The following is a 26,048-nucleotide window of genomic DNA, read 5'->3' on the forward strand; positions in this document are numbered from 1 at the left end:
ATATACCTCATAATTGAGATTCTTATCACTAATTGGTCAAAAGTATATCATGTGACATTGTGCAGTTCCGTCTATCATTGTCTCAGGGTTTTGACTTTCTATCACGAGGGTTTTGGCTTTCTATTATTTGACCTTAGGTCAAATGTATGTAAACCCTTCGCGACTTTTACACACATAACAATTAGTGCACATAGACTTCAAGCGCGGTGTCCGCACCCTACAAAATACACTTTCTATTTTCCAAGGACGTTCACTAGACTATATGGTTACGTTGGTTACGCGCATCGCATCATACAAAACATGCACAATCATCACACTAGCTAGTGCACAGGAATGTTTCAACATGGCATAGCGAGTGCTCCTCCATGCTTTGAAGTGAATAGAATGCATGCAGAGCGAGAGGATTTGGCGCAGCTTCTAGGAAGCAGAGACAAATCTCAACATGCAATGTTGGAAATATCAAATTAAAACACGAGCGAAGGGGAGTTGGATACTGCAATCTTCTGTCATGATTTTGTGCAGGAGCTCGCAGAAGGCCGCATGAGTTGTAGTCTAGGAACCCTACTGTACGAAAACAATGCACGCGATCGCTGTGCCCATTAGTATTTACATGTATATAGTTCTACGTTTAGAACTAGGCTTAGGGCTAGGCCTACTTCATATTTGACTAGCCCAAGATCTTGACACAGCTAGTTACTAGTTAGACAGCTAGTCATAACGATGAGGTATATAAAACAAATACTAACTGCTCTGTATTCGGATGGTGGTGGAGATTATCACTCCCTCGGTGCTTTTCATACCGACCCTTCCATCATCACCCCTCGGCTAACGCCTCAGGGAGACAGAAGGGTCGGTATGAAAAGCACCTTGGGAATGATAATTTCCACCATCATCCTCATGAGCAGTCAATATTTGTATACTACCTTCAATCATCAACATGTTCCACATCAATTACTACAAACTACATTTTTACCGAATAATGTCATTCTACATGGGTACATTGTGTACACGTATGTGTGTTGGCGAGAATTCATTACACAGTGGCAGGACTATTTCTGTTCTCACAGACAACAAGCACACAAACAATTTCTTACAAGAAATTTACATATAGAAGCATTTTGATTTTTTTTTTATTTCCCTGTAAAGCTGAATTTCCCAACATAGTGGCATAAAATATGATCAGTGTTGAGGCAAGGTCTTAATCACCAAGAATTCAAAATGATCGTCTGGCAGCTAGGTGCTGGCCCAAACAAGTAGAGATAAAATACAGCACACATAGTACTTACAAAGTGCTATACATTAAAAAAGCTACAAATGTTAGCTTTTTTCCTGTCTCACTGGAACATATATATGACATATTACAACTCCTTAGTAGCAAATATGATTTATACACTACTGTCTTTTATGGCAAATATTAGACCATAAGACAATGCACATCTTCACTTTATCACATACCAATTGTCCACACTCACAGAATTCCAAGTCAATCTCAGTTTGGAAATGGAGGTGCACATCCATCTCATATCTGTTCAGTTTCTAACCATGAACAAAGAAGGTGTATGCTTGTTTATTTGTTTGGTTTTTTTTTTTTTTTTTTGGGGGGGGGGAGGGTTGTTTTTTGTTTGTTTGTTTGTTTTTGGGGGCGTTAAATTCAATTCCATTGTCATTGTGCATTTCTATGGTTGAAAGTACGTGTACAGTAGGCACCCTATGTGTTGATCATGAAAACACTCAAACATTGCCGTTTGAACATGATATGATGAGAACTGTCATGGTACAGCACTACGTCTGTCAGTGAACCCTCTTGAAAATAACAGCACTGCCATATAGTCTATAGCTGTACATGGGTCCAGGTTGTCAAGTACTGCCCTGGTAGATCTGAACCATTTGGTCTTAGTTGTAGGCACGTTGTGAGATGTATCGGGTGACAGACATGCAGGCACTATTGGCAAGGATCAAGTGGTAACCTTTTGACTCCAAGAAAGCGTGCGGCGGCCGATCTCCTTGCGCAGCATGTGCTTCTCTTGCTTCAGACGGTGAAACACAGTCTTGTTCTCGACAGCACGCCGCGAAATGTTGGCCATCACATCCCGGCATGGGCCAAATGGAATGGACTTGTAGGTTAGGTATCCAGATTGGCCTGTATTTAATGGCAAAACACAAACACAGCACACCACAATAGTTGGCATAAGTCCTACTGTGCATTTGCATAAATAATTGATAGAATTGTGTTTGTTTTGAGTGAGATTTAGCACTGAAAATGCAAGAAAACATGGAGAAAATTGTAAGCCAGCCTGACATGTCCCGATAATAAGGAGATCACGAAACATGATGGTACGTGATGGTTGGATAACTGACATCGGCCAGGAAATATGTCATATGAAATAGACAGAGAGACAAACACAGATTGACTTACCTAAACCATATGACACATGATCACACATTCCCATGAGTTGACCAAACACAACACTGCCTTCCCCAGCTGGCAGTCCAAGTTCCCACATCCTTAAAGAACAAACATAAAAAGACAAAAAACAATGGGATAACAGCAAAACATATCTGGATAATTGCACAGTTCTTAATTGTTTCAGAGCTTATACAAGAAGATTTAAAATTGAAGGAGGAAGTGTATCTATTCTAAATGGGTTTTGTAAGTTTTGCTAAAAGTGAGGCAAAATACCACTAATGCTTCACCCGCTATATTAATTTACTCATTTTCAGAAACTAAGGCAAAATATAACAAAACAAAACCCTAGAAAAAATTAACTGCAATACAGCCTGGGCTGCATTTGCGTCTTAACACAGTCAATACATTCTGTCAGAAGTATGGCCATTAATTTACATTTAGATGAAGGTCACAGACATTCTGTCAAGAGTATACTGTATGTCCCAAAAAAAATTACAACTGGACCCTCCGCAATGATATCTTTAAAAATAGTGAATCAATCCAAATACAAATTCAGGGTATGAAACTATAACTCATTGCCCACATCTTACAGAAAACCCCATTCGATTTGCTTCAGGTGGTCAAAGAGAAATGAGGAATTTTGTACAGGATGTCAAGAATCTCTTCCCTCCAAGTTCTGTCTATTGTATTCACACACAAAAGCATCAAAGTGCTCAACTTGGAAGAATCAGACTCATGACATCAGAGATTTCAACTCTCCCGTTTTCGACGGGAGATCTCCCGCCGAAAACCCATTTTTGCAAAATCTCCCGTTCTCCCGCTTGAGATTCAATTCCTCCCGCCCTGGCTCTTTGTCTCCCGTTGGAAAGGATTTCTTACTTATTTCTATCGTATGTTGAAAAAATAAACCTTAGATAGCATCAGAAAGCATCTAGAACCCTAGGAACTTCGCACTTTGCACACATCAAGTTGGAGTCTCCCGTTTGCTAGGGGTTTCAGGTGGGAGAATCTCCAGATCAGAAGGTGCTTTGGGTTGGAGTCTCTGTGACATGTTTTACAACATTCCACATTTCTCTGTGACCGCTTAACCAAATTGAATGGGGTTTTCTGCAAAATAGAGCTAAGATGTTATATTTTAAGACCCTGAAGTAGCACTTAGACAGTTTAATCATATTGGGTGTTATCAATGCAAAAATTTGATTGTAATTTTTTGGGGGGACATACTGTATATAGGTCCTTCATTCACTTTTAGATAAAGGTCATTCACCTCGGCAAACAATAATTACTAATCAATTCATTTCCCATTATAACAGGCAATGACACCACTGGACTCTTCATGGCTGTGAAGTTATGACTGGACAGATGAAAGAACAGGTAGAGAGAGGGATTGACTGACAAACTGAAAACTTGATGCCTCAGCACCTTTCTGGTGCAGAGGCATATAATTCATAAACAAATATTCCATTATCTGCCTAATCATATCTATCCCAGACCAAAATATCAATATATCAAAGGCAAAGTGAGCATCATTATTGAGCTGAAACATGTTTTCCTTCCCTTTACACACTCTTGAATATATATATATATATATATATATATATATTGACAGCAAAACTGTTCTTACTGTTCTTGCACCGCCCCGCCATGTTGTGGTTTAGTCTTTTGATGTCAGTATATATATATATATATATATATATATATATATATATATATATACATACATATATATATATATATATATATATATATATATATATATATATATATATATATATTTCACAATCACTCAAAATATTAGGAACCAGAGTATGATAGCAGAATGAATTTTTTGTTTGTGCAAAATTTACAGCAGATATTACCCAGCCTTTCTTTTCACATCATGCTGGTAATTTAAGTGTTCTTTCTTCATTTCTTGAAAAGGAAACCATGGCCATGGGGAATTCTTTTTATATTTCCTTGTTATCTTTGCATTCCTGTGACACCACCAACTGTTGTAGCTATTTTGCTAGCAATGAATGCAACCAAAACTTTGAAAATTCATGTATTTTGAATCGATTGTCTGATCTTCCTTAAATTTGACTGATGTGTTTGAATACTATTGCTGCATGTATCAGTTTGGGATAACTACCCTTAAAGGTAGGGAATCCCATTCGCATGCCTTAAATGAAGAGTTGTATAAATACAGTGGTATGTTGAAGAGGGTATCATTTTAGAAACTCCCATAAAGTATTGAAAGTGGAAGGTAACATTTAGTACATTTTTGTTGACCGTTAGATTTTGAATTGAATTTTTTCGGGGCTCACCGTAAATTCCAGTACATTACTAGGCTAGCTTTGCAGACCCATGCACTGCATGTGTGTCCATCATGTATATTTTGTGATGAAAGTTCATCATTCCCACAGTCATCACTTTATCACCGTATCTTACATACAATGCATCTAAGTGAGATTGTGACTGATATCAACGCACTTCATATGCAAAATGTAAAACTCATGAACTTTGTACTTCTTGGTCTCATTTAAATGAAACTGTTGCCATTTCTTTTGAATAACTTCGCTTTCACTATTCAGGCCAACCTGAGAGTAATAGAGTGAAGTTTTGTTTTAGAGCTACACCTCAGTATTTCCGCCACATACCTTTGCACTGCTTTTTGAACCGAATCTTCATTGTGGGTGGCAATGATGAAATTGACTCTTTCACCGCCACGTTCGGCGACCAAGTCCATGAGATGTGCCACCACGTGGTCATACATCGTGTTTGTGGCCTCGTAGGTTGGATTGACAGGATCTGGCAGTAGGAGAAGTGGTCATCAAGCATCAGGTTGAACGTCAGAGAATAACTTCTAGACAGTAAGGATTTAATCTTACCTGTCAGATGAATGCTTGATCGACTCAAAACAGGAAAGTAAAGTGACACAAGAAGCTGAACTTCCCTGGCACTATTCTTTCTTATCTGTTTGTCTATTTCACTATGAAGGTGTAAGAACTATGAATCTACACATCCACATGTTCTAGCTTCTAGACAGATCTAGCCCATACACAAAATGGAATGAAATTAAAATACATTGCAGATCTAAGCTCTAGCTCATCTATGTTATTTTCAATGTCACTGTTTCATCATCTTCAGAGATAGCCAGGCACCATTATTAGGAGAATGAAGGGAGACATTGTGGGTATAATAGCTTGCCAACTGTTATGAGCAACTGCTATTGTAAGAACTCGCAACCTCTGGTTAAGACCCCATGAGCCTTGCCCACTATACCACACACACAGTGACTACCAGAGAGTTTGACAGCCATATATTGTTGCTTTTGTTTTAAAAGAATTCAATATGTTATTGTAGCCTTATTTTGTCAGGGTAGTGTGTCATTCATGAGGACTGAGGCATAAATCAACTTTCTGTTTTCTCTTTAACCTGTTGAGGACAAGTCCCGACTATATTCGGGCAGGTGTCTATGGGAAATGCATGTTGTAGCAAAATCAAACCATCCTCAACGGGTTAATATCACAGTCCTACTGCAGTGACTAAAATAGAACAAAAAATGTTGCAGTAAAAGGGGTCAGTGGATAGATTATACAGATAGCCTGCAAACTCTCTATAGCAGAGCTATGGCATAGCAAACAAACAAGTTTTGCTGGTTGATTTCCATTGTATTGGCACACAAAGAAACTATTGATTTTTTCATTCAGTATGCCACCTGGGTATTAACACATACTATGTAGTACATTCAATGTTGAAATAAACCACCTGTTTATGACAACATTCTTTATACACACAACTTTGTTGTCTTTGATTCACTCTCGTTCTTATTGCAAGTTACTTTACTGTACAAAAGTCATGTTCACACACTAGGCTACACTATCATTGATAATAACCCAAATTATCTAACATAATTATATATAATATAATTATCTAATAATAATTATCTAATATAACTACAAGTTAAGTTCACACAGTGCTTATCATCATCAATAATAAGACTCATACTTAGCTAACAACTACATTGTACCCGCATTCAATGACAAATCCAAAAAGCAGTGCACAGCATATGAAGGGATCCCAATTTCATGCATACTAAATATTTACTGGAAGTAATTCAGTGTTTAGAGGGGTCAAAACACTACTCACAAGCAACATACTATGGCGCTTCAGAGAGGGCACCCTGATTATCAATCTGCAAAGTATCACAACCACAAGATCAGTAGCGTATCTGGGGGGGGGGGGGGCACGGGGGGCACGTGCCCCGGGCGCCACTCCTTGGGGCGCAAAAAACGAAAAAAAAAAAAAACGAAGAAGAAGAAGAAGGAAAAAAAAAAAACTCGCCCGGAAAAAAAAGGGGGGGGCAGAAAACCAAATCAAACAAGATAAAAACAAAACATGATGATGACGCGGACAAAATGACAATGTTTATTGTGTTCACACAAGAATTCGATGTTCTGTCAGCTGAAATACAAAAATTTTCGGCTCGCTCGCTGCGTTTGCTCGCCAAAATTTATATAAATAAAGAAGGTAAGAACAAAACGTGATGATGACGCGGACAAAATGACAATGTCTATTGTGTTCACACATGTTATTTCATTTAGCAGGCAAAATGTTTCACGGAGCAGCGGCTGCAATTTCTTTCGTTCTGAAGCGATCGCCACTTGGATCAAAAGAAGGCGCCAATGGTTTCGAACATACGGGGGGGGGCGCAAAAAAATCAAGCACGATAAGAACAAAACGTAATGATGACGCGGAAATATGCAAATTTCGGCTCACTATCTCGTACAATTTAGAGTATTTTTCATAAGTCCACAGTTTGTTGGTATAAATCGTTATCTATAAGGCCATCACTATATCTTGATTAGGATTGTAAGATTAAATAAGCAAAAAATGACAAGAATTTAATGTTTTGTAAGCTGAAATACAAAAATTTTCGGCTCTCTCGCTGCGCTCGCTCGCCAAAATTTATCCAAAAAAAAGAAGAAGAAGAAAATAAGAACAAAACGTCACGATGACGCGCACAAAATGACATTGTCTATTGTGTTAACACATGTAATTTTATCTTAAGCAGGAAAAATGTTACACGGAGCAGCGGCTGCAATTTCATTCGTTCTAAATCGATCGCCGATTGGATCAAGAGAGGACGCCAACGGTTTCGAACATATGGGGGGGGCGAAAAAAAATCAATAAAGATAAGAACAAAACGTAATGATAACGCGGTAATATACAAATTTCGGCTCACTCGCTCGTACTAATTTAGAGTACTAGTATTATAAGTCCTCAGTTTGTTGGTACAAATTGTTATCTATAAGGTCGTCAATATATCTTGATTAGAATTGTAAGATTTAATAAGCAAAAAATGACAAGAATTCCATGTTTTGTACTGAAATACAAAAATTTTCGGCTCGCTCGCTGCGCTCGCTCGCCAAGATTTATCAAAAAAGAACAAGAAAAAAGAGATAAGAACAAAACGTGATGACGTGGAAATATACAATTAATTTCGGCTAACTCGCGCGTACTAATTTAGAGTACTTTTAAAATTCCTCATGCAGTTTGTTGGTGTAAATCGTTATCTATAAGGCCGTCACTATATCTTGATTGGAATTGTAAGATTTGATTAGCAAAAAAAGACAAGAATTCCATGTTTTGTAAGCTGAAATACCAAAATTTTCGGCTCGCTCGCCAAAATTTATCAAAATTCATTACATTTAAATCACCCTCAAAAAGACCCCTTTTAAGTGCTTTAAAAAGCATATCATGTGGACTTTGTTTAAAGTCCCTACCGGGATGGGGTTGGGTTTGAACACTTTTTCAGAAATTAGGGGCGCAATTTTCGCGCTTGCCCCGGGCGCCGTTTTCCCTAGATACGCCACTGCACAAGATTTCTTGTGTTGAGCATATAGCAATAACTTCAATGTAACATCTACCAGTTCCATTCACACTGTCCTTGACTTAAAGTTAAAGACCCTGATTGGAGCATCGACATATCCTTAAAAGTCAGCTAACTACAAGTTGAACTTAAGTTAAGATAGCCACTTTTGAAGTTAAAAAATGAATGATAGCAAAAAGAGCCAGACATATGAATTGCCCACTGACCACGGACTGACCTTAAAGGTCCTGTGTACCTTTGGGAACAGTGATTTAAGAAAAATTTTCAAGATATGACACTTAATGCATATGTGTAGGTCTGTTACACCACAGAACATCCTATCATATAACATTTTTGTGATAAAGCCTAAAATATAAGGAGATATCTGTACTTTTCTTGATAAACCGTAACTGTAGACGGTTTAGTCTGGAAACATTTTTATTATAACTACTGTTCACATTTAGTATATTCAACAGTACTTAACATCGAAGTTACTGATTCAAATTTTCACAGCGGTTGTTTCTATTCCTAACTCACATTTTAGAACTATTTTAAAGCACTAATGCTGGGTGTTTGTTTCATCTGCAAATGGTAAATTATGCCTTTAAGACCTTCTCAGCAACCCCTCTAAACTTGACCAGCAGAGAATGGCACAAACCTGTCAACCCTTGGGCCGCAGCCACACTCCGCTCATAGTCCATGTAGGCCCCCCTCACCACTTTGACACCAAACTGAAATCCTTCTGCATCAGCTACTGCAACACCAGCTGTCACATTCTGCATTGCACTCTGCCAAAACAAAATTTATTAAGTATAATATATAAAGAGAGAGAGAGAGAGAGCAATATAATTTGGTACATTTCAGTTTGTCTATTTCCTTTTTGCCACTCAGAAAAATAAACAAGGAAACAATTGCTTAGCCCATGATGGTACACTATTTCATAATACCATTTGGCATATTGCAGGAGTGCTACATGTTGTAGGACACAGACTACACATAAGTCCTGGCAGGCTTGAATTAGTCCTGAGATGCACTAGTTTATTTACAGCTAGACTGCTTGCTCTCAGCACACTTAAGCACAATTAATGAATCTAATCTACATAACTATACAGCATATTGCATCTTTGCATATCTAAATTAACTAAGAGGACCAATAGAGGTAAAAGGAATGGAAGGGGCAAGCTAAAATGTATACAGAACCTGATTCACCAAAACCACCAATGAAAACAAACTGGATGAAGATAGCAACAAGCCGAGATCAATACTTATCACAAAATATATTGAACAAAAGAATTGGATGTGAGGTGCAATGGATGAACACATCTGAACAGGAAAGGAATGAAGGTGATGAGACAGAGAGATTAGAGGTCAGTGAGAAGGAGATATCCAAAAGGAAACACTAATATCAGCTTTGCTGTCTTTATATAGCATCATACATTGATCAGCCTCAAGTGAGTGATGCCAGAGTTAAGCCCCGTTTACACCGAGTACGGTACGGGTAAAGGGCCAGGTTTTTGCTATGGTGCTCCAAAAGGAACCATGTCTGGTTCCGTTACAATGTCACTTGCCCACTAATAATTTTGTTACAAACTTAAACTTCTACCGTTGATTTTTTTTTTTTTGCTCTTAATCTAATTGATTTACTGATAATATCTTTTTAACAGAACCAGACATGGTTCCTTTTGGCGCACTATAGCAAAAGTCTGGCCCATTGCCCGTACTGTGCTCAGTTTAAACGTGCCCTTAATCTTGTTACATAACTTAGCTTTCATAAATAGCAAGCATCCTAGACTGTTCTGAGACTCACCTTGAGGTAACACTGATAAGTATTCCAGACAGTCGGCTGTGAAGCATTGTACTTTTTCATCAGAGCGAAGGAAATGAGGCTGATGGCCTCGTTGGTGCAGAAAAACTCAGCATCCACCAAGACCCGCACCTTTTTTTGCACGGCCCTCTGGTTCACAGCAAACAAATGAAGAGTTTTGTCGCAAAACTGGTTAAGTGTCATTTCAAGATAGAGTAAAATAAAGCCTTTCCAGTGATACCTCACTTGTTACATTGCAAGAAATATTGTTGAAGTTATGATTACAGTTATCCCAAAACTTGTTATTGTTCCTTGTTTTTAATCAGCTCTAATCACAAGAATCTCAAATTAACAAGAATGGAGTTATCACTTTTTTCTGATCAAACTCCTCAAATGTGGATCCAAAACGCTATCAGTCATGAGGGTATTGATAATTCCTCTTCACTGGATGATAGTTGTATTTATTATTATGTTCGAGTGAATTTGAAAAGACAGGGGAAGATTTGAGCAAACATAGCAAGCAAAACAAACAGTGTTAGAAGTCTCAATATTAGTAATAGAAATAGTCATGGTATTCCAGATTCACATTTTTCACAAATTGGTGATTTTGGTCACAACCTGAACTCACAACCACACATAGAGGCAATTATCAGTTCACAGCTGTGTAATTACATTGTACATTAAAATGACCACATTTTTTGCTTTTGTTTTTGTTTTGTTTTTGTCAATGATTTTGCAACTATAACTTCTTCCTAGTCACCACAGCTAGGCAATTACAACACTACAGTGTTTTAATTTATTTGAAGGCTAAAACTTTATTCTCTTTAGTTTCAATGAATTTCTATGCAGGCCAGTGGAAGACACGAAAGGATCGAAACAAGGCAAGTGCCATAATGTGTCTCACCTATTTGCGTACAAGAAATTGTATGCAAATGGGATATACCACAGATAAAAAAAAAGATATAACAGATAAAAAGAGATATAAAAGGGTAAAAATTTATGGCAAAAAAGAAACATGCCATAAAAACTTAACATTGGGCCCTTAAAGTTCATTGACCCCTGCCTGTGACCTTTAACCTTGTGGTGACCATCCACTCCCCAAGGGACATCTACCATCCAAGTTTAGTCACAAATGGAGTTATGGATCAAAAGTTATGACCCATAATAGAAACGCACCATAAAAACTGAACATTGGGCTCTAAAAGTTCATTGACCCCTGCCTGTGACCTTTGACCTTGTGGAGACCATCCACTCCCCAAGGGACATCTACCATCCAAGTTTAGTCACAAATGGAGTTATGGATCAAAAGTTATGACCCATATAATAGAAACGCGCCATAAAAACTTAACATTGGGCCCTAAAAGTTCGTTGACCCCTGCTTGTGACCTTTGACCTTGTGGAGACCATCCACTCCCCAAGGGACATCTACCATCCACGTTTAGTCACAAATGGAGTTATGGATCAAAAGTTATGACCCATAATAGAAACGCGCCATAAAAACTTAACACTGGGCTCTAAAAGTTCGTTGACCCCTGCTTGTGACCTTTGCCCTTGTGGTGACCATCCACTCCCCAAGGGACATCTACCATCCAAGTTTGGTCACAAATGGAGTTACGGATCAAAAGTTATGACCCATGATAGAAACACGCCATAAAAACTTAAAGGACAAGTTCACCTTCATGTACATGCGGATTGAGTGAATGCAACAATATTAATAGAACGCATCAGTGAAAGTTTGAGGAAAATCCGACAATCCGTTCAAAAGTTACTAATATTTTAAGTATCTGCACAGTCACTGCTGGAAGAGAAGACTACTACAGTGTATGATGTCACATGCGCACAACTATATAAGTAAAATAAAAAGAGAATTTCACAAAACTTTACTTTTTGAACAAGGCAATCGCCAAATTGTGTCTCGCCCATTCGCGTACAAGGAATTAATATTTTTTATAACTCCCAGAAGTTAATTGACCTGCTTATGACCTTTGACCTTGTGGTGACCTTCAATACCCTAAGGGACATTTACCATCCAAGTTTGGTCACAAACGGACAAAGGGATCAAAAGTAATGAGCCATAATCGAAACGCGCCATAAAAACTTAACATTGGGTCCTAAAAATTTGTTGACCCCTTTCTGTGACCTTTGACCTTGTGATGACCTTTAACTCCCCAGGGGACATCTACCGTCCAAGTTTGGTCACAAACGGACATAGGGATCAAAAGTTATGAGCCACAATCAAAACGCGCCCTAAAAACATAACATTGGGCCCTAAAAGTTTGTTGACCCCTGTCTGTGACCTTTGACCTGTGACGACCTTCACCTCCCCAAGGGACATGTTCCATCCAAGTTTGGGCACAAACGGACAAAGGGATCAAAAGTTATGAGCCATAAACAAAATGCACCCTAAAAACTTAACATTGGGCCCTAAAAGTTCGTTGACCCCTGTCTGTAACCTTTGACCTTGTGGTTACCTTCAACTTCCCAAGAGACATCTACCATCACCCAAGTTTGATTGCCATTGTAGCAACATGTGCTGAGTTATGTGTGATAAGAGAGTCTTGCAAGTAAACTTTAACGTATGACCTCAAATGACCTTTGACCTTATCATGTGACCTCTTACGGCACCATAACATGAAGGTACCCCCAGTGCATCTATGACCCAAGTTAGGTTGTAATCCAAGCAACTTATGTGAAGTTATTTGTCAAAAGAGAGTCTTGCAGGTAAACTTTAACATAGAAAAGAGGGTCTTGCACATACCCTTTAATATATGACCTCAAATGACCTTTGACCTCATCACATGACCTCTGACAACACCATAACATGAAGATACCCCTAGTGCTTCTATCACCCAAGTGTGGCTGCCATTGCTGACGACGGACGGACGACGGACGACGGACGGACGACGGACGGACGACGGACGGACGCCATTTGGATCCCTTAGTCTCGCCTTCACCTCCGGTGGGCGAGACAATAAAGTGCACATTTCTTTGACTTGCTACTGACGTATGTTAAGGGTAATATTATTCCCCCTGCCTTCTGAAAGAGAGAAATCGAGTGTTCTTTCATTATGCGAGAAAAATGGAAATATGTTGAATTTTCTTTATTCTTTCTTTATATCCTTGAACTCATGTGACATCAAGAGCTATAGTAGTCTTTTCATCCAGCCATGACTGAGCAGAAACTTCAAAAATTCATAACTTTTTAACAGATTGTCTGATTTTTCTCAAACTCTCACTGATGTGTTCTACTAATATTGCTGCATTCACTCAACCCACATGTCTATGAAGGTGAACTTGTCCTTTAACATTGGCCTCTAAAAGTTTGTTGACCTCTGCTTGTGACATTTGACCTTGTGGTGACCATCCACTCCCCAAGGGACATTTACCATCCAAGTTTGGTCACAAATGGAGTTATGGATCAAAAGTTATGATCCATGAAGTTTTGTAGCGTTACGGACAGACGACGGAGGGACGCCGCAGGCGATCCCTTAGTCTCCCCTCACCTCCGGTGGGCTCGACAATAAAACTACCATAATCAAAGGTTGTGACTAAGATCACCATTTAATGAAGACACATGAAATTGGGAAAAAAAATCCTTAAACTTTTGCATTAGACTGGTAAAACTTCAATTACTGTTTATTTGCATTAATTCAACTTATGTAACATTTTCAACTTGAATGTGAGGTCAATTCTACAATCTCCCATAATCTATACTGGAAGAGAACTGGGTCAATAGACTCTTGCCGTCAGTGCTTAGATCAGCAAAAAGATATGTTCCTATTTGTTTTTCAAACCACGTATGGGAAGTGGTTTCGAGGGCACATTTGGCCTCAGGATGGACACACTGCATGCTGTAGAGGGGATATGAGATATGGCTAGATCAAAGTACAAAAAACGTGTGAACATATATGTTTTTAGGTCATGCTATGTGGCATAACCTAGTAATATCCTGTCATAATGTGTGCATTTATAACATGCAGGCATATTATGTGCAAAGTGTAAGTTGACGGCATGCACAATTGGTAATTTACTGAGGGCAACCAGTTACTGCAATGACAGATAAATGGCAATGGAAGATTCTTGGATGGATGAGTACATGTAGGTGGCATTATCAGATTAGTAACTTTGTTTTGGAAACAGCTCTAAAATGTACAAACTAACACAAATTTGAACTCCAATTTTAAGGGGTAAAAATAAGTTCTGGATTACAGATCTCAAGTTAACTCCTTACATGGCAAAGGCTGAAGCCCTGGTATCATGTTTTCTATCATCTGCATTATTAGATGATCTCTAATGTACCGCACAATCTGAATATTCATTGAGTTTGTTGGCAGGACAAGGTTGACTATACATGTATCTCTGTTCTTGTGTTTGTGTAGATATGAATTGAAGAGTCTGTGTACACATACTTGATGCTCATATATTCTAAACAAACATAGATATAGTACTATACTCAGTATTCAATGTTACATACTTCCAATCCAGGCACTGTGACAAAATGTTTGTAATGATACAAAGAACTGTTACAACACAGAGTTGACTCGTAGGAATTCAGAGAGCTATGCTGCCATACTTTGACAAAAGAAAGCAGGTTATAAAAGAGAGTTTTGTAGTAAATGGGCAAAACGTGTTTCTCTCTTAGATGTATGTGTGCAATTCCTTCCTTTTGACCCCTAATATTTCATAATTCAATAGACAGAGACATTATTTTGCTGCTGACAGATTAAGCATGCCTTAAATGTGAGCCCTTCATGCTGTCATACTGGTAGATAATCGTTTCAGCAGCAAATATCTTTACAACCTCACTGGAGTTGAACCAGTTGAAATCTGCTGAAAGAAAAAGCTGCACTATTCATTTTTAAGCAGCTGCATAACATGTTACCACTGTTTTGATGTGATGAAATAACAGTGACAAAGAATGCACATTGCCCCAGAAATTCACACAATATCCTCAAACTGGAAAAAAAAAAACATAACAAACTTCATAAAACACGGATGTATTCATACTGGTATAAGTATATTTAAAGATATTAAAAAAATGTATAATATTAGACAGTCTGAATTGAATTCCTTTAATTACAAATGCTCTTGATTCAGTCAAGTGCGGCTTCTTTCATACATGTGCGCTAGAGGTGATATGAAAGTGTTTAATCTAACCTGAAGAAGACAAATGATCATTTTTTATTTTATTTTGCTTTTCACAGCATGTTTATTCTTTGTTTTGCTATGATGTGTTTTGTTTCTTTGTTGACATATGCATCACCTCTATGTTTGCATTGATTTTGGGTGGTTTTTTTTTTTCTGTATCTTTGATTTGTTTTGTTCATGTCAACTATTTTGTTTCACAGCCTCTATGAAAAGACAGCCTCTTGGTTGATTGAGGCTTTCAACCCAGTGACTAAATAAAACAAACAAACAAACAAAATGTATCAGAAAGAGAAAAACTCAATTTCTAATTAAAAAAAGAATGTCACTTTCTTCTTTTTATCAAAGTAGGGCAGTATTGCCAAGAGATTACTAGGACAGCAAAACCTTCAAATGTGTGATGTGGCCATAAAACTGATATTACGGATTTGTTATCAAAGAACATAGTTGCATTGCAATAAAGCTTGAATAAAGTCCCTGAATATTGAATCCCAGAAAACAGAAACCAGATAAACATGACTTTAAGAACATGGCCTTCAAAGTTCAAATGCAGTTAAGTATGATAGAGAAAAAGCATTGAAACATATTATGTCCACTCAAAATGCAATTGAAACAATGTTTCATATTACAAAAAAAAAATTAAATGTTAGCCTTTTAGATATAGAAAGGAGGAGGTTAAACTATCAGACTTTTTGATCTCTAAACCAGCAGCTGTAATGTTTTGAACGTAACAGAAACATGATGATGGTTCCTGAGGTTATGCTATGGATTCATAAGGATGTATCTGAATATCTTAAGGTATCTCAATTGTGTGTATTAACAGCTGAAGTACACTTACCTGTAAGATGGCTTCAAACCGCCGAAGAGCAAGTCTTAAGTGGTTCATTTCATTCTCTGTCAGCTCTGGGATTTCCTGAAACATGATTATGCCAAATCTACATCTCATCTTTTCAAAAACACTTTTCATTCACAGTCTGAATTACAAGCTATCAACACCACATCACAATCACTCCATTATGATCCATTTTCTTGATCTATGTCTTCACAACTGGAAAATCTTACACAAGTCATATACTACAGGGACGGATCCAGGAATTCTGTAAAGGGGGGCGCAACTAATATTTCTGGTGCCACTTCCGGGTTTCATTTAACTTTTTTTTTCTTTTTAACAAAAAAATAAAGGGGGGGGGGGAGTGCGCAGGTTGCGCCCCCCTCTGGATCCGCCACTGTACTACACTCATAGATAACTGAAATGGTCTTCTACTCATGTTGCAGGTCAATGAACTGGATGGGTTTGGCAATTCCAGAATTTGCCCAACATCTTTATTTCAATTCCCAGCAGGATCAAATAGGACAGGCCACTCCAGACCTCATATTGATCACTTTAATTTTGAATCTATGAATTTACCACCACACCAGTAGTCCTTGATATATGTCTACTTAATAATTTCATTAACATCAACAACCTGTCACTTCACAATAGAATTTAGTAGTTGTGGGCCTGAGAGGGTGAAAAAGAAGAACCTTATCAGGTGCAGGAAATTTCCATTCTAAATAATGAAAGACAAATGTGCTATGGAATATTTTGTCAGTATTGAACAGTCTTAATGAATACAGCTCCATGGTTGGTCATAAAGCAATCACATGAAATACAACAAGAATCAAAATTGTTACATTGCGAGAAGTGACATCAATGTAAGCTGATACAATTCAAGAATCTGACTGGCTGCCAATGGGGCTTTAATGAAATAATGTGTATTTATGTGGGAAACATTAAAAAAAAAACATACAATATTGTCTTGTCTATTCAAATGTAAATTAAAATAACAATTATTGGCAGTCCCTTGGGATTTCTAAATATACTCCCATTGAGACAACATTTTCCCTCAGCACTTCACGCTTTGAGAAAATTTCATCTCTGGTGAATATTTAACTCTCACAGGAAAATCTGGTTTAATATTACACCTCAGAAAAAGCAATATTTGTATACTATAATGTATTCTGTAGCAAAGAGATTCAATCAGAGGGATGACACTACTGGGGGCATGTCATGTTAGAACACATCTAATTAGGGCATCATATTAGGTACACTATCTACTCCAGCAGGTTTAATATATGACCCTGCATCATGTTGAAATTTTCAGGCATTTCGCGCAACCAGAAACTAGCGCGAAAATAAAAGCATGCGAATGTTTTTGCTTGCCATATATTCCAGTAGTTGATGTCTTGATTCCACGTATTTAAAAACCTTCGAAACTCATCTTACCCGGCTAAGCGCAAAAAAATTAGTCTTGCGAAAATATCCACTTTAACAGTATAACTAAATACAAGTGGACTTACCTAACCTATCTAAATAGCGTAAAGAAAGCACATATTCTGGAAAACTATTTACTGAGAAAAGAGGCTTTCAAAGTTAGGATCTATTCAAGTACTTAATCTGCACCTGTGCAATGAACGGGGAAAAAAAAAAAACAGAATGAAAAACTCTGTGAAAACCGCAATTAAGGGATTACAAATTTAAGCTGAAATTTTGCTCAATAACTAAGCCTATTCTATTCCTGACTGATACCAAGTTTAAATGTAGTCAGAGGATTATCCTTTCAAGAGTGATCAGCATTGATAGTGAGGGGTGTCTAAAGGGTCTTTTAGAAATGAAAAGGGGCCTCTGAGACATGCCAAATCACAATATTCTATTCTATTCTATTCTACAAAAAGTGTTCTAGAAAAATTGCAAAAAACACAACTTGCCAATTGTTTTATGATCCCAAACTTTAGAATTATGTAGACGAAGAATTGCTCTTTCGGAAAATATCAAGAACTGAAGATTGACTGAGTGGACCAATGTCACCTATTTTGAGTCTTCACGTAAAATCAGGGTGTGCTACTTTTTGTTGGTTTAGTGAAGCACGGTCACATACATTTATATAAAATACACACTGTATTCTTGTGTTAATGGTCTCCTAACTGTTTTTACTAGCTAAATATACATTTTTATAGGATCTATACACTACAATAATTAGTTAGCTAATTAGTTGCATCCATACACACAGGCATATAAGCTTGTAAACTTTTTGCTCACCAACTTACCATCTGCAATAACACAATCAACAGTCTTGGAATCAGCAGTATTGAAAAAATATAATGTATGCTTTTAAACATGACATAACTTGCCTCCAAATGCCCATCCAGGCCACTTCTAAAATTGGCAAGACCAACCGGATTATCAGTCAGGAAACTGCGGTCCAGGTTTCTCAACACCTCTGAAATTTTAGCCTGGAATTGAACAAATTAAAACAGGAGGTTGTTTCTGCTCCTAAACCTAACAGTTATGTTTTTCATAACGCTGCTACGTATCTAAATAATGTCTCACATACAAAAGTACCTGGATAATAGATCGAAAATGATATTTTGCAAGAAACAAAAGCTTGAAATTACAGGAATTCACACTGCTGACAATGGCAGACAGTGAAGGTCAACGACTCAAATTTTTGTTGGTAGTCTCGTCACGTGATAGCTCTGGACAGATTGTACACGTTCCCTATGGTAGCAATTGTGACTGGGTAGTCTAACTTTACTGCAAAAGTGCATCAGGACTGCTCAACCAATGAACAAGATCTTTATATCATAAAAATGGGCAGAATCTCTGCTTTCTGTAACTGTGCACCCCAAGTTCGTGCGACCTCCTGTTCCCGAGATATCCCGTGTGGAAGAATTGCAAGACGGCGAAATATGTTCAAATTCGCCAAATTTGGACTGTTCACCATAGACAAATCTACTCATAAGGTACTTTTCTAATCAAAAGTGCGTCACTGCTACAAATGTTACAAAAATGATACACATAAATAATCCCTGAACTGTACACTTTCAGAATCCGGGCACCCCAAGTCTGCCACTTTAATAGTTTAAAAGTTATGGCAGATTTTGTGGAAAGACGCGTCGATTATTGACCCGTTTTACGTGTTGTAGCGTTCGTGCAGAAGTGCGGATTCGCAGATGACCAAAATTTTTCAATATGCTTGCAAAGCTTTGGAATCTGGATCACCACCAGTCCCAACATGTCCGGATAACTGAAGTTGGACTGTATTTCAACACGAAATTTTACAACATGAGTCCACATATGGGACTGTGGCACTGTTGTACATAACTGTATCATTTCTTTGCGTCACTCTGAAGTTTGGATGGCTTACTAAACATCAAATGATGAATTTAATGGCTCTAAATGTTTCGGGCAACGTCTTCAAAATGCAAAGAATTCACAACTTACCAACACAGAAGCTTTAACATACGCAGTTGCTTTCAGCTGAGAAAGTAGAGGCCGACCTGATATGCCTACTTCAGCTTGCATGTCAAGACACAGCAGCATTGTGCTAACATTTCCATCATAAACGTCCTCCCTGATCCTAGGCAGGAGAGAATAATATCAAAATCTCAGAGTAATGTAATATCATACATGGCAATATAAAGTCATTGTACCCATGTTGGGTATCTAGATTTATCAATGGTGAGAATGCATTAAGAACAGTACGGTAGAATGTGGTCTTTTGAATGAATATATTCATGCTTCCTTTTCAGCCTTGCAAATTATATTTTTTTACATTTGGAACAATTTGAAACATTCAACCCACGGTACAAACATTTGTAAAGGGTATAGGTTTTCCTTTACTTTTGCTGAACAGATAACATGAATTAAGGTGCCAAACACAATATTTCCTATAATTCTAGAGATTGTCATGGTTTCAATGAGTATAAGTCTTATTAATATATATATAAAATCAGTTTAATAATCAGTTTGCTAAAATGAGACAAAACTATCATGATTAATCTCCATATCAATAACATTATGAAAAGTATAGCACTATCACAACACATCTGACAGTGACATTATGTCTTAGGTATTTAAACTAGAAATATCACTCAATGTGATTGATACCCCCACCTATTTACATTGAAGGATTTAGCTCAACCAGCAATTACTTTGTATGCCTTTTATTGAAAAAAAAAAAACATTGTTACCATGGTAATGTATTGTTCAACATTGAATAAATGTACATTTTGCTCACTGATAGTTATGTGCCATATCTCAAGTCAAGTGCTCAAAATTTCAAGCTAAATGCTCAAAGACTCATGGAGTTAACTGAATCCACACTCACCATTTTTGTATGATTTTCATTCAAAATATGCTGTTACCATGGCAACACATTGTTCAACAATGACGAACGATTAAGTTTGCATATCTACCTACCATAGCGGTCACATGTATCATATGAATTTCTAGCTATAACTCACTGAGGGAGTTAGCTGAATCCACAATATTTTTGTATGCTTTTTAGTGAAAAAATGCTGTTACCATGGCAATGCATTGTTCAACAATGACAAAACATTAAGTTTGCCCATCTATATACCACAGTGGTCACATGTACTGCGGTCACATTTCAAGCTATATATGCTCAAAGACTGAGGGAGTTTAGCTGAATCCACAATATATGCTTTTCAGTGAAAAAATGCTGTTACCATGGCATACTATAGCAGTCACACGTGCCAAATTTCAAGCCAAGTGCTCAAAGACTGGGGGAGTTAACTGAATCCACAGTTATTTTTGTATAAGTTTCATTCAAAATACACTGTATGCTGTTATCATGGCAACACATTGTTCAACAATGATGAAAGATTAAGTTTGCACATGTTACATACCACAGCGGTCACATGTACCAAATGTCAAGCTATATGCTCTTAGACTGAGGGAGTAAGCTGAATCCATGCTTTTTAGTGAATAAATGCTGTTACCATGGCAATGCATTGTTCAACATCTACAGAAGATGTGTTCTGCACATCTACATACTGTAGTGGTCACATGTGCCACAAATCAAGTCAAATACTCAAGAACTCAGAGAGTTAGGTCAATCTACATATTTTTGTATTATTGGTACAAAAAAACTGAGCACTGTTGCCATGGCAACAGATTTATTCACATGTTCAAAAAAGGCGTCTTGCACAAGTACACATTACACTGATTGTGTATACCAAATTTCAAATGATTTGCTATAAAACTGAGAGTAGTTTGATCCACATTTTGTAAGATTTCTTTTTAAAATTTGCTGTTGACATGGCAACGCATTATGCAATACTTACAAAAAAGGTGTCCTGAACATCTTTCTTTGATAGCCGTCAAACATGCCAAATTTGGGGTTAATTGCTAAAAAAATGAGAGAGTACAATGTAGTTCTATCCACAAGTTTTTATGATCATATGCCATTGCTTTGGCAACACATTATGCAATACTAACAAAAACGGTGTCTTGCACATCTACCCTTGATAGCGGTCACACATGCCAAATTTGGGGTCAATTGCTCAAAAAATGAGAGTAGTTCGATCCATAAGTTTTCATGAAAATATGTCGTTGCAAGTAGTTCGATCCATAAGTTTTTATGAAACTATGTCGTTGCGAGTAGTTCGATCCATAAGTTTTTATGAAAATATGTCGTTGCCATGGCAACACATTATGCAATACTAATGAAAAAGGTGGCTTGCACATCTACCTTAGATAGCAGTCACACTTGCCAATTTTGGGGTCAATTGCTCAAAAAATGAGAGAGTAGTTCGATCCACTAGATTTTGCAGTGGACCAACTGCCCGACTGCCCAACCAACTGACCGACCAACTGAACGACCGACCAACTGACCGACAGTGATTCCTATATACCCCCATACACACTTTGTGTGGGTGGGGGTATAAAAAAACTAGAAATGTCGCTATGGCGACTGATATGCCTCCGCCATAATGCATGGTTCTCCTATCGATAAAACAGGTGTAGGTCAATAGTACAATGTTAGGTTTGTCACAAATGTGTTGAATGTTCACTTTCCTTGAACATTACAGGTTTGCTATATTGTCCAAGAGTGCAGGTACATGTATTTGGGGATTTGAGGATTTTTACTTGACTTTTTATAAGTTTATGCATTGAGCAATTTTCAAGGTATGGAGAAAAAGTGTAAATTCAGTTTTAAATATTAAAATTTTCGCAGTTTAGTCTGGCCTTTGCCCCTTGACCTTTGACCCTGTGACCCCAAAATTACCAAGAGAATCACTGTCAGGTAGAACATGCATAAATACATAATTGTATATACTAAGTTTCATGATGATACCTTGAGTCACTTTTGAGATATGGAGGAAGTTCGTGAAATCCAGCACTTTCAATTGAGCTTTGACCTTTTGGCCAGAAACTTCTCAGAGAATCTCTATTAAAAATCCTGCAGGCATTGCATTATATGAGGGAAATAGTGAAATTTTGAGGAGTTGACCTTGACCTTTGACAACTGGCCTTTGACCCAAGACCCTAAATTCCCTAGATAATCGCTGCCAGTCAGTGCATGCAAATGTACCAAGTTTCATGAAGATACATCTGTACATGTACCTTGAACTATTTCCAAGATATGGAGAATAAAGTAAAATTTTAACATTTTCACTTGACCTTTGACCATTAACCTCATGACCCAAAACTCTCTCTGTAGAATCTTTATTTGGTAGTACATTTGTACACTAAGTTTAAAGAAAATAACTTAAGGCATTGCATAGATATGGGGGAAATAGTGCAATCTTAAGCATTTGACCTTGACCTTTTGACCTTTGACCTTGAGCATGGCACCCAAACAGTTGATAGGCACAACTTCGCCCACTCATATATATACATACCAAGTTTCATTAGGATACCTCAAATGGTTTTTTAGATACGCTGTCCACAAAATTGATTACGGACGGAATTAAGGACAGATCAATCTAGACGGACAGACGGAAGGACGGACGGATGGAAGGACGGATGGACAACCCAAAAACATAATGCCTCCAGTGACACTTCGTGGCGGAGGCATAAAAAAAAACTGTGTCCCATTTGTCTGTCTTCACTGAAATCCATTTTTTATAACTTGTTGCCTCTGTTTGCCTGTAGGCCTACGTTTCATTTTCCTCACATAACAGTCACAGATATTCACTTTGAATTTTGCATTTAATGCTCCAACATGTCATGGTGAGATGATGCAACTGCTAGCAACAACTACTGGCAGTTTCTATGGCAACACACAGCAAACTTTTATCTCCTGCTGCTTACGTGAAAAACCTCCATTCTTGTCATTACTGCGATTGTCGTAAACTGCTTCATGAATCATGCAGCTTTATCTTTCACCGATCCCTGACCTTTGACACATGCTTTCCATCAAAGGTGATGACACTTACTGGTCTGAGCAGTCCTCAACTTCCTCCTCAGCTGTGGTGGCCAGCATCGGCATGATAGAGGCCTCTATAAACTTGTGTGCAACCTGGCGGACGGACTCTGGACTGGCAGCAAACTGACCGTAGAAGGACGCCCTCATGATGGCAGTGAAGAATCGCTCTCCCAGTACAGCCATGCCCAGGTTCATGAGCTGCAACATAATACACATTATAAAATGAGAATAGTGATGGTAATGATACAATGGATTGTGTGTGTGTTTTCGATGTAAATATTCTATCAGAAATGTGAATACAAAAGATATTTTACTTTCAATTCTACAAAAGTAAAAGCTCCCTTGTATGGGAGGTGCTAGAGGATATCCTCTCTCCCCGATCGACCCCCTTCCCTGCATAGACTATTATATGGCTACATTTTAAGGATTGACAATTTTCAAAATATATTCCCCCAAAAAATGTACACAAGATCAGTGAATTGCAAACATGAAAGTGCAAAAACTCCCTCATCTGGGAAAGGGAAATACCTCTTCCACACCCTTCCTCCACTTGGTCTCCCCGAGCTATAGACTCGATTGACATATTTTATTCTAGATCAACAAATTAAACCTCATTTCATTTTGCTGTCTTGACAAACCTTTGGAACAATGAATCTTGTTTAATTTCCAGTGGGATGACCATTCAGAATAATGTCCATGAACCTTATTTCATTTCTAATTAAGACCAAATTGACAAACCACTTGAAATTTTCAGACTTAGTCTACAAACCCTATTTCATTTTTTGGATTAACCAAGATCTAGACTAGTTATGACAAACCCCCATAAATAAAATATTACCAAATTTCATTTTCAGATTAACAAACCTTCAGAACAACTATCAGTATCACCCAGCTAGTTCAGCACTGGGAAAGATCAGAGTTCCTTATGTCCCCCCCTCCCCCCCCCCCCCCCCACTAAATTTGCACAAAATAAATAACCATTTTTTTTTTTACTAATAGTAAACTAAATAAAGCTTATGCTAGGTTTATGTCTCAAAAGGAAGTCTTCCCATAATAAATGGCATAACCTTTATTTAGTTTATTATTAGTAAAAAATAGTAATTTAGTGGGGGGGGGGGGGGGACGTAAGGAACTCTTTCCCAGCACTGTTCAACACTCCTTCTTAGACTCGATCTGTTCTAGACTAATACAATGTCAGATTGCATAAATAACCAGTCTCTTCCTACCTTTAAGCTATTGTTGACAAAGACATCAAAGCTGCAAAACTGTAGAACGAGAAAACTCCTTGCCAGTTCTGAAAGTGACTTCTGACTGAAGATAACATCTGATTTCCGGAAGTCTATGAAAGGCGGTTGGTTGTCTCGATCCTCGAAGTTCTTGTTTCCATTATGACCATATGTTGACAACACAGTAGTCATTCCACGTCTTCGAGTAAAAGGAAGGCTAGATATTCTAGGCCCTTGGACTCTTCTTGCCCCTTCACTGCAAGTCTTCGACGACACTGACGACGAGCCATGCCGGAATACTGCTCCTTGCGCACAAAAAGGAAAATCACGACTTGCCCGAAGCAAATACGTTACGTTACCTTGCGCTAGAAGTAACCGAGGTCTGGAAGTCAAGCAAAAAACTGCGTTGGCTTTAAAGATAACACTCATATTTGTAACCACTTCTTGCTTCGCAAATAGGAAGATAATGTTTATATTGTTTCACAATAACAGGACAGCAGCAAAGGAGCTCTTTGACAGCAGTGCATGCATGCATGCTGTCGACCAAGGAGGTTACGCATAGAACCTCTTTGCTATTAGCCCGACCAGACGCTGTTACGCTATGCGACGTACCATGTACAGCGACTGGGCTGTGTATAGTTACTTTGCTATCTACTCGCTGTGCTCGCTCGGCTGGCTGCTCACGACTCGACTTCATTGTTTACATCGATATCGGCTAGCGCGAAGGTCAATGTTGGTGTTCACAGTGCTACGATGCGCATGTGCGCTGCGCCGCCTGGCCCGCAGACTTGCGTAATAAGGTGTCCGCCCTTTTCCCCTTGACGTACAGTTCCTGCAGTAGTAAACATACCCCTTGAACGGAAGAACTTGTGTAAAATGCAAGAAAACAGTTGTAGGAGATGAATTTCATAATAACGAATGTGATGCCTGTGAAGAAAAGAGAAAATTGTTGATTAAATGGTATTACTTTGAAAATCCATCCAACATTATTAAGAGACTTTTTCAAGCAAGAGGTATTTTTTAATTTGTGCTGATTTATACTTATATCTCTTGGAATTTATAGATTCATCTTCCCATGACAAACAGGACAAAGGTATTTCCCCCTTTTCTTGTTGTTGTTGTTGTTGTTGTTAATACTTGTTGTTGTTTATTGTTATGGTTATGCCTATTGTTATTATTGTTATATGGTCCCTGTAAATGGAAAGGCCGCAAGTGAATAGAAAGTGTTTGAATCAGCAGGGCCACCTTCATCGATGTCAACTGGGGCCCGTTGCATAAAAGTTACAATTATGATCTAACTTTGCCATCCAATGGTAACTACCATGGAATTCTTGATTTTGATTGGCTGTTGAGTATTGTTACCATGGTAACCGCCGCCATACTTCAAGATCTCTATCTA

The 26,048-nt window shown here is 38.0% G+C and overlaps 1 protein-coding gene across 1 annotated transcript; it reads right to left on the reverse strand.

The window, feature by feature from the left end:
• Positions 1 to 1,628: 1,628 nt before the first annotated feature.
• LOC139718229 (hydroxyproline dehydrogenase-like) lies at positions 1,629 to 25,206 on the reverse strand. The gene is made up of 10 exons (XM_071629711.1): positions 24,650 to 25,206; positions 23,434 to 23,621; positions 19,472 to 19,607; positions 18,379 to 18,480; positions 16,046 to 16,120; positions 10,066 to 10,212; positions 8,917 to 9,046; positions 5,044 to 5,194; positions 2,417 to 2,505; positions 1,629 to 2,140 (listed from the first exon to the last, which is right to left on the reverse strand). Exons 1-10 carry the CDS (start codon positions 25,076 to 25,078, stop codon positions 1,956 to 1,958), a joined length of 1,632 nt encoding a protein of 543 aa, XP_071485812.1. The 5' UTR covers positions 25,079 to 25,206; the 3' UTR covers positions 1,629 to 1,955.
• Positions 25,207 to 26,048: the final 842 nt, after the last annotated feature.

This window comes from Diadema antillarum, unplaced genomic scaffold (genome assembly GCF_040938485.1).
Source record: "Diadema antillarum isolate AM-2024a unplaced genomic scaffold, OU_Dant_1.0 scf00000008, whole genome shotgun sequence".
NCBI lineage: Eukaryota > Metazoa > Echinodermata > Echinoidea > Diadematoida > Diadematidae > Diadema > Diadema antillarum.